This window comes from Musca autumnalis, unplaced genomic scaffold (genome assembly GCF_047663935.1).
Source record: "Musca autumnalis isolate F117 unplaced genomic scaffold, ASM4766393v1 scaffold_4, whole genome shotgun sequence".
In the NCBI taxonomy this organism is placed as follows: Eukaryota; Metazoa; Arthropoda; class Insecta; order Diptera; family Muscidae; genus Musca; species Musca autumnalis.
The window spans coordinates 111,442,133-111,452,566 of record NW_027411977.1 but is presented as its reverse complement, the minus strand read 5'-3'; the positions used below and the strand labels follow the sequence as shown (position 1 = coordinate 111,452,566).

Genomic DNA, 10,434 nt, shown 5'->3' with positions numbered 1-10,434 from the left:
CGCGTTGAGAGTTATTTTGAGACTGTTTTATTTATGCATTGCTTATGACTATCATAGGTGTGCTTACAAGTATGGGAGATCACTTATACTAATAACACTGTTGTAATTTATTGTATGTAATATGTAAAATGAATTAAGTCAAATATATAACAAGCGAAATCGCAGCAATCACATTTGCTGTGCAAAACGTAGAGCTATCAATCTGCTCAGCCAGCGCTATACCTCTCTGGTCGTTTCCGAGGGCGGAATGCCACATCTCATGATGCGCATTAAAGTCCCCCAAGACCAGACGATTATGACCTTCCAAAAGCGGGCTAATGTCAGGCTTATAATCTGAGATACAGCTATTTCTCGGCGGGATATATACGTTCAGCAACTCTATCTCGGCAGTTCCACACCTGACTGCTAAACACATACATTCCATGTACGGGTCATTAGAGACAGACTCAAGCGAGATAAGTCTGTATTGGACAGACTGGTACAATAGGAAAGCTAATTCCCCACCTCGACTTCTGGTGCGATCCTTCCTTAGCACGTTGTAACCATTACAACGCTGTAAGCTACAGTTGTTGTTCGTTGCTGCATGATGTTCGAATACAGTCCCCAGTGAGTCATCATCAGATTACGAAACTCCCTTGTCTTCAGATTATGAAACTCCCCCGCAGTTCCCTCGACAGCAACCGCACACCCAGCATTTAACACCAGCCGTTGTTGTCCCAATCCCAGAAAATGCATCCTTTTTGCAATTTAATTGCAATGGACTCCGAGGTAAGATCGAGAAAATAGTGGACTTCATGAGTTGCAAGAATACCAAGGTCGCGGCGGTGCAAGCGCCAGCGTGGTATGCAAGTGTTAGCGCTATGCAGTGGAAGAATATTCAAACCTGCAAAATGCCGCCCTGAGGACTGCAACAGGGTGCCTCCTCATGCCACCACTGGATCACCTTCACGAAGGTTTTACCGGTACATCAACACAACAGGATGTTATCGATGCAGTACCTGCTTGGGTGTTATCGCAATGAGCATTAGGGTTATGACTTCTTTACAACCTCGAGAATTTTTTTTCATTTCATAGAATTTTTTCAAAAAAAAATTTTCAAAGTGGTTTGTGCGGAACCTTTTTTATAATAAAATGGAATGAATGTTGTTTTCGGCATTAATAGGCAAAAGTTCATTCATTCCCACTACAGGAAATCATTTTTGAGAAAAAAAAAATGTCAAAAAGTCATAACCCTAATGAGCATCCCTGTCACAATCTAATCTCGTCAGTAGAGATCTTCAGGGTACAAACGAGAACCTCTAGACCAGCGAACATATCAAGTAGGCTTGGATAGCATTCACGCTGATGCAGTCGAGCAGGCAGTACGCAGATACAGTGTGAATGCCATACTTGCAATATAAGGCGGATCTGCTTACCATTGCACCACGGTGGCACCCAACAATAACAACCATCTTCGAAAAAGTCAGTCTGACGGTAAATGGCGAAATGAACAAGTTGATGGTATAATAAAAGTACAAAATGTCCTGTCATGCATGCCACCAACTTCTTCAAAAAACGACAATGTTTTAGTTTTGAGAATTGTTATTTCTGTTACGCTTTATTTATGCCATTTATTTTGCAACATTATTTAGATTCATTTACTTTGTTTTTTATCAAATCGAATAAACAATCTATTGAGTTGCATATGCTCAGCAATGGAAAAGAACTGTTGTTGTTATATGTAAATATTTATACGTTAATGCAGAAAAAATACACAAATATATAAATATAACAATCATAAACAAATTACATACTCGACGGTGTCCAAAAACTTTTTAACAATTTTTTTTAATTTCCCAAACATTTGGCAATTTATATTATTGGGTTTTACAAAGATAAATTTATGCTAATACATCATGAAATGTTAAAACATACATACAAATATTTTTGTAAACTATTTATAATAAAAAATATTTAATAAAAAACAAAGGTTTTTTCTATTTAAAATAGTTTTATTGATTATTATTGTTGTTTGTTGGTTTGTGCATAATTTCATTTCGTGCTATATATCGAGGCACTTTTGTTAATACAGTTAATTTGTAATCAAAAATGTATATGTGTTTATACTTTTCTTTTGGCTTTGTATATTATTTAAAAAAAAAAAAAAAAAACAATTATATAAAAAAAAGAAACTACAAATCGAGAAATAAGTAGAAACACAAGGAGTATGGGATAAAACAAAGACGAACACGAGATAACAGTAGAAGTTTTTAACAAAAAAAAATGAGGAATAGTTAAAGGAAATATTTATGTATAATAAATTTCCACAAAAGTTTTTAAAGCCAGTTCAATGTCTAAAAATGTGAAATAGTTTTGTCAAATATTGTACAAATGGTTAAATTAAATAAATATTTCATATAAATATATAATAAAACCCATTAAAATACTTCCTTGTGTTTTACAAATTCCCAACTGCACGTTCTAATTGTTAATAGCCATTATAAAAAAATACTAATTAAAAATTAATAATAATAAATTAATAATATTTATCGTTTACATTGTTTTACGTTGAACATTTACTTAGTATAAAAAATTTATATTTGTTGTTTACAAAAAATCGTTGGTTATAATTTTTATTTCTTACTTTGAGTATAGATTCGATTACATTTCTTTTTTTAGATTTCCGTTTTCTTTTTGTTTTTCCTTATATTCAAAATATGTAGTTTTACTCAAAACACTGGCAGCTTTTTATATGTTTTCTTGAAAATTAGTTTGGTGTTGATTTTCTTTCACGTTTTGCTCATATCTCCTAAATTTAGATATGTTGTTGTTTTAGGCGGCCCCAATTCATTCCAATTACGCGTTTTATAATACACAGCATTTACTTTTCTTCTTCTTATAACGTTCCTCTTCTATTAACGGTCTCTCGGCCATTTGGAATTTTCTTACTAGTCGAACTAATTCATGAAAAGCCTGATCAACATTCACTCTCAATTTGGCACTACATTCAATGTAGGGTATCATCAAATTACGGCTAATATTTTGGGCTTCTTCCAGCGAGACCTGACGTTGATGTTCCAAATCGCATTTATTGCCCACCATTAACATGGGAAATTCATCACGATCCTTAACACGAAGAATTTGTTTTTGAAATTTGGGTATTTCATCAAAACTGGAATGATCATTCAGGGAGAAGACTAGCAGGAAACCTTCACCGGAACGCATATACTGTTCACGCATAGCACTGAATTCTTCCTGACCGGCAGTATCGAGGACTGCAATTGGAAAGAAATTTATTTTAGTTTTTTATATTTTTGCAAAATAATGAAATTAATCTCGTACTTACTGTCTAGCTTTGCTGGTACATCATCAATAACACATTGTTTCGTATATGAATCTTCAATGGTGGGATCATAGTCGGTAACAAAATAACTCTAAAAATAAAATTATAAAAAGAAGATATTAGAAAAAAATTGTGAATAGGACAAAAAATACACAAAGGGCTTAAGGCCACAATTCCGCGCTTTCAACATTCTGGAGGTTATCAACGTAGCAATCTCCTAAGAATTAGAGATCCCCTAACGCCTTAAAGCCGAGGTGTCAGACGAACGCTTGCCTATCGATGTTCCTAGGGTTGCAGTTAGGGTACCAACTGTATTAGAACAGAGTCTCATTGAAACCTGGGTGTCTCAATGCTGTATAGACGTAGTTGCCATGTTGCTGGAGGGCTATGCCATGGTCGACCTCCATACCCCCATTAAATCGATGACACATGGATTCTACAAAATTAAGCAAATAACAAACAACGACAACCCCGAAAAGCCCATGGAAAATAAATTGAAAAAATCTGAACTGGGAAAACCATTCCTAGGGTTGACAGGACGGTAGCTTCGGATGACGAAGAGGACACCATGCTAGGGAGATAGTTTACACGGTGTCATCAATCCTTGCCCTATAGGAATTCAGACGGCTACGACATCCCGAGCGTAGTTGAGCCAAAACTACACTCAAGTTTGTTGTGGCAACTGACGCTCTTCAGATGTGATAGATGTGGGATGTTTTCCGAGGCTTGCTGATCTAGGGATTATTTCTTGTAACGTTGGACCTCCCTTTCTAGATCATGTAGATTCCTCCTGGCATGCCTGGGGGCCCAAGCCACCATATGGTGATTAGGATGGTTCTCACAGCAATGAGAACATGCCATTGTGTTGTTGTACTGGTTAAATCTTTGTCCCCTCATGTAGATGGTCCACTGAAGACATGAGAAGGCTCTCTGTTGCAATTCTGAGGGCGGCATTCTGACAGGTTTGTATATTTTTCCATCGCGTTGCAATTATATTCGCAGACCACACTGGCGCCGCATAGCTTACCACAGACCGAACTATCGCGTTATATATGAGCATGGTCAACAAAGATTCTTTATCTGCACCCTAAGTGCTGCCGGCTAGGGACTTAAGAACCTTGTTCCTACATTTCAACTTGTCTCAGATAGCTGTGGCATGCGGACACGACAAGAACTTGTTGTCGAATGTGACTCCTAGAATCTTGGGGTAGTTGGTGGTCGGAATTCTGTTAATATTAACCCTGACATTCAACTCAGTGCTCACCTCTGCAGCCCATGTGGTGAACATAGTGGCCGTAGATTTAGTGACGGATATTTGCTTCTTCTCGTGGAAACCGGTAGTAAGGTCAGTCGCAAAGGTCTTCAGGCTTTCACAAATGACATCAGGATAGTTTACTCACGCCAAGATCGCACAATCATCCGCATACGTTACGATTTCAGTGCCGTCTGGAGGTGGTGGAATACAGGAGAGGTAGAGGTTAAACCGGAGATATTACCCTACCCTTAATTTTTTTTCTAAATTCCACGTACGATTGGCGCCCACACATATAAATGATTATCCAACGTTTCAAACTTGACCAATGGGTAGGTAGTCTGCTCCATGTCCTCAAACAGCGTGGAGTGCTTGCCAGTATCAAAGACTTTTGGTAAGTCGAGCGCCACCATCACTGTTCTATAACACGGGTTTGTCTAAGTGTGTCCTCGACAAATATGTGTGAATATAAAGTGCAGCGCTATTGTCGTGTTGCGCCTCTTACAGAACCCATGCTGATGATCGGCAACTGGGGAGAATTGAAGCCTCAAGGGTCTTTGCTATCCATTTTCCAGACTTCTGGAACGACGTGGGTGGCTAGCAAAAGGTTAATAATTTAAGGGAGAAAATCGAATTCCGACTCATCCAGCTGTTTCGGCATCACCATGATTTAGCATTCCTGATGACATTCGCAACATCATCTATTGTAAATTGTGGTGGTTCCTCATCGGCAGGAAGAGATCTAATGCGACGTACTCTTCACCCTGCCACTCCTGGATGTTCGACAAACAGTCGATTAAATAACTTGTTCACCTCCGCGGACCAGTCAGCGTAACATTGTTCATTCTTCAGATGATTTAGCCACTTGTTCCGCTTATACTCACCGACCAACCTGATAACTTGCAGTGTCAACTCCCTAGCTCTTTGGTCACTGTGGTTGGCACGACGAAGCCCATAACGATCATGTGCTAAATCCCGTCGCCTCTGCTGGAAAATTTATTTATAAGGTATTTATAAGGCGTCCTCATTGACCGTGCAAAAAGTGGAGCTATCATTAGAGCCACCCTCAAGCGAGATGGGTCTTTACCACTTCTGGTGCGATCCTTCCTCAGTACGTTGTTACCATCACAACACGGTAAGCTGCAGTTGTTGTTGAGCTTGGTTTCCTGCACCGCTGCGGCCATGATATTCTTCCGAGTCATAAAATCAGCTATTTCCTCGATCTTACCTCGGAGTCGATTGCAGTTTAATTGCAACAAGGTGGCATTTTATTACAATTTTTCCTTTGAGGCTGTTCACGGGCGGAATGTAAAACATGTACCAATACTTCACCTTTTGCTACTCTCGATATCATTGTATATAATTTCATAAATGTACAGCGATCACATCAAAGGTATGCCCTATATAAAACTCAAACTCCTTCATTTGAATGAGTATCCAGTGGCAACCGACAGTGTCGTCCTTCCACCTTCTTCTAATTAGCAGGCTACATTTTCCGAATACACTTATAAACGAAGAAGAAATATTAAAATTGGAAAAGCTTAACGCCTTGATGCAATAGCTCTCATATTTGACCATTAACAACAACACATTTAGTATTGACTTAAAGCTCAGACGGCCCACTTTCGTTATTAAGGATTTCCATTGAAATACTTTTAACAGAAACATTTCCGCAATGGAAAAAAATTCCACAAATTGGAAACTGATTTGAGTTAAACGTCTTTATTCCATACACCTACTTTTTGACCAGTTTAAAGATTCTTTAATATTGGCGACTTTTATTGAAATGTCCCCAAACAAAGCTGGGACAATCGTTATTACAATTAAAATTCAAGCACACAATATCATATACTGCTACAAGTAGCCAACATCAAATTCTATACCTTGTAAACGCTTCTGGACCAAAACAAATGTTACCAAAAGTTTACATGAAAAAGTTCAAAAGAACAAAAGAAAGATTTTTTCAATGAAAACAAAATAACAAACTCTGATATCATTCGTCATGTTTTTTTAGTTGTCTTAATGTCTCAATGGTAACGATGGGATGCTCGAGAGATCAGAACCAGAAATATAAACATACTCGTATGTATGTACATATGTATGTATAAATATACTAAAAAAGTATGAATAGACGGCCTTTCTGTTTGGCATTGTATGGATATACTCTGCGTACGTTTTTGTTTATATGTTAAAAATATATGCAGAAATGACGTAAACGATCTAAAATAAATTAAAAAGAAAAATAAAGAACAAAAAATTACCAGAAACAAAAATTACCAGAAAAAAAAACAATTATAATTTGCGATTTAGAAAAAAATGAAAAAAAAAAACAATTTAAGAAAAAATAATATTTTACTTAAAAAATTATTGTTTTGTATGCAATTCTGTAACTCAGTTTTAGACTTACCGACAAAATATCGGTAAAATTAAAACGCAAAATTATGAATGAAAAGTTTGAATAAAAATTGACAACACTAACAGTATCGTTAGCGACATCTTTAGTGTGGTCGTTAACATAGCGAATATATTCGTTAATTAACGAAATTATAAGCATTTTACAGAATTCCATTACTGCTCCACAACTGCTACTAATTTTTACTATTTTTTTTTTCAGTATTATAACCGAAAAATTGTCATAGTAAAAAATAGACAATTCGAAATGAACACAGTGATAAAATAAATAAGTCCTTATTTATTCCACTCAAATCTCAGATTGTTGGAGGTATAGTGAGGTTAATGGAATCCCTCTCAACACCCTTTCTTACCAACAAACTTAGAATTGCCTGTAAAAAATATGAAGAAATCATTTTTCACCTTTGCAACCTCTGTCCAAGATATATCTTGGATTTTCCGTTGTAGTTTACGACATCTACAAACCCCTTAAAGAAAGGACAGCAGCACCTACCATCCAATTATTTAAATGACAATTCTATAGCGTATACGTTATAATAAAGGAACAAATTGAATACTGCCCCAGCTGGCGAAAAAATCTGAAATATATAGCACGTGTATGTCTTTTATCTTTTTTAAGAGGCTCATATCTCATTTATATTTTTATAATCAGGATGAAAAGATCTATTCATATTTTTTCCGCCGTCTGGGAGAGTATTCAGTTTATTCCAAATACTGCCCAATACTGTCCTTATCAAACATCCAACAGCAATATCCGATAATGACAGATTTTCACAGACATGTCATAGCAACCCTGACACAGCTCAGATCTACGTGGAATGCTATTCTTGACTATGACATGAAGCTTAATGGTGACATAGGCGTTAGGGTTTCTTTCCCCTTAATGAAACTGCGTGGAATTCATCGAATTGTATTCATTTTCCTCAGATAAGACATACCATAATAGCTCTGGCACAGCTGAGATCTAGGTGGAACACTATTTTTGACTGTTACCATGGCAAAATAGTTTCGTTCGGTGTCTAAATTGTGGACTAAGCCCGCACACTACAGTGCATTTATTTTCCTGTCCTGTGAGGGCCACAGATTTGCCTCCTAGGACCTCTGGACAAGATCAGTGTGGTGATATAGCCGTAAACGTTTAACCTCCACCTTTGTAAAATTACACACACTCAGTAAAGATATCGTAATATATCGGATCACGTTATCCGGTTCTATCGTTGATGGCTATATTATACATAGCTGACTAGTGGTGTAGTTTAGGGATACGCAGTGAAATGCAATAATCGGTTTTTCGATTATACGGTTTTCGTGAAAAACTTAAAACTCGAGTTTCGGTTAGTCGATTATTTGAGAGTGTACTAAAAGTCGAGTTTCGATTATTCGTTAACCGCGGAAAACCGATCATAATCGAATATAATCGACCATTTTCGTTGATGCAATCTGTGATGAACATATGTACAAAAAAGTACGTCCATTACGCGGTTTTAGCACACCCAATAGTCAACTACGACTAATAGTCGTCCACGATTAATAGTCGACTACGAATAATAATAGACTACGACTAATGCTTGGTTTACATTTACGAAATCCACTCGATTTCAAATGTCAATTCCATTGATTAAACGTCAAATGAAATCCAATGGATTTCAGATGTGATTTCATTTGACGTTTGAGCAATGGATTTGACAGTTGAAATCGAGTGGATTTCGTAAATGTAAACCTAGCATAATGGTCGACTACGAATAATAGTTGACTCCGACTTTCGAAAGTCGATTAAAAATAATCGGTTATACGGTTTTCGCACAGTCAATAGTCGACTACGATTATTAGAGATTTTACGGCTAATAACCGATTAATCGATTAAGCGAAATCGGTTTTACGTATCCCTAGTGTAGTTCTTCCGTATAAACAAAATTAAATATTGCGACGTTCGACAGATTATTAAGGAACAAGTGTCGTTTAGGGGAACCTCTGGCATCAGGTTGTACTTCTTACAAGGTAGTCCTTGGGACCCTGATCACAATGATATTTTGCATTATTGGGGGGAAGTTGATACATTCCGAGATATAGGGATAATGCATTTCCGAAATGTCAAGACCCATATCTCGGAAAGTATGGCCTTCCCCCAGAATGCAAAATATCGTTGTTATCAGGGTCCCAAGGACTATCTATGATAAGAATTTCGGACGGATCCGAGAGGTGCCCATAAACAAGGAAATTTCAAGACCTATATCTTTGAAAGTAACTCCCCCCTTGAAAATATACATCGTTGTGATCAGGTTCCCAAGGACTACTTATGGTAGGAATTTCAGCTCGATCCGAGAGGTTCCCCTAAACGACACTTGTTCATTCGATATCGTCTTCGTCTCAATATAAACCTGACAATTTAACTAAAACTAGATTAAGCCAAAAACGGGCAGAAATATTCCAAATTTGACGATACAACAACAGTTGACACATACTCAAAATGCTTTCGACCAGAACACTTGAACACTTTGATGATTGCATCCGTTGTGTAGGTGTGGTTTTTTTCTATTTCTGTTATTGCAGAATCTCTTGTTAACATTTCAAACAATGACGCATACACACAAATGGAATTATTGAAAAAATAAAAGGAAACGATTTTCCTCTTTAGAGAGTTTATCACAAATTCATATTTTGTTATCTCGAAATGGTTTTAAGACGTACGGGTATGTTTACTTTTGGGTTGGGTGTTTCATTTTCTTAGTAGACAAACACTATTCCACTGTTTTCTTATTCGCTTTCATAATGCGCAACAGATGACAAAAATCAGAAGAAATCTAATTTCCATTATATACACTCATCGTAGAGTAGCAGTAGTCATGTACCATGACTATCATCATCACCACACCATCATCATCATCATGGTAGTCAGTCGTCGTCGTCATCATCATTATCAGTTACTATTTTGATTATGATAAAACACGCCTTGTTGCCTTGTTTATTTTTCGTTCTTGTTGTTGTTACATGAACTTATATGAAATTAATAAATAAATAGTATGTAAGTTTATTGGCTTCATACTATTGTCACTCGACGCGCACATACACCCAAATATAGAAACATTTTGATCGTGGCTCTTCACTTCCGATTAAAGTATATCCTCTATTACCCCTCACCTGTATAAATTGTATTGTAATTGCAGATTTGCCCACCCCGCCCCCTCCTACAACAACAAGTTTGTAGGTCTGTGTTGTTGAGCCTTGACCATTATGTTTCGACGACATTTTTTATTCTGTGACGTTATTCCGCCGTTTTTTTTTTCACTTTTTGCGTTACGCGAATATTTATTTTTTTATATACCGCTAATCGACAGCAGAAAGCTATTTGCAAAATAAAATTCTTATATTTCTATAATTAAACAAAATTTAGTTCACGACAATTCAACACAATCACGAAGTTTAATGACAGATGAATGAAAATGATTAC

General features: G+C 36.8%; 1 protein-coding gene across 1 annotated transcript; it reads right to left on the bottom strand.

The window, feature by feature from the left end:
- Positions 1-1,563: 1,563 nt before the first annotated feature.
- Positions 1,564-10,434, bottom strand: Ras64B (ras-like protein 2). Its single transcript, XM_073981696.1, has 3 exons — positions 10,125-10,434; positions 3,326-3,413; positions 1,564-3,254 (listed from the first exon to the last, which is right to left on the bottom strand). Exons 1-3 carry the CDS (start codon positions 10,230-10,232, stop codon positions 2,845-2,847), a joined length of 606 nt encoding a protein of 201 aa, XP_073837797.1. The 5' UTR covers positions 10,233-10,434; the 3' UTR covers positions 1,564-2,844.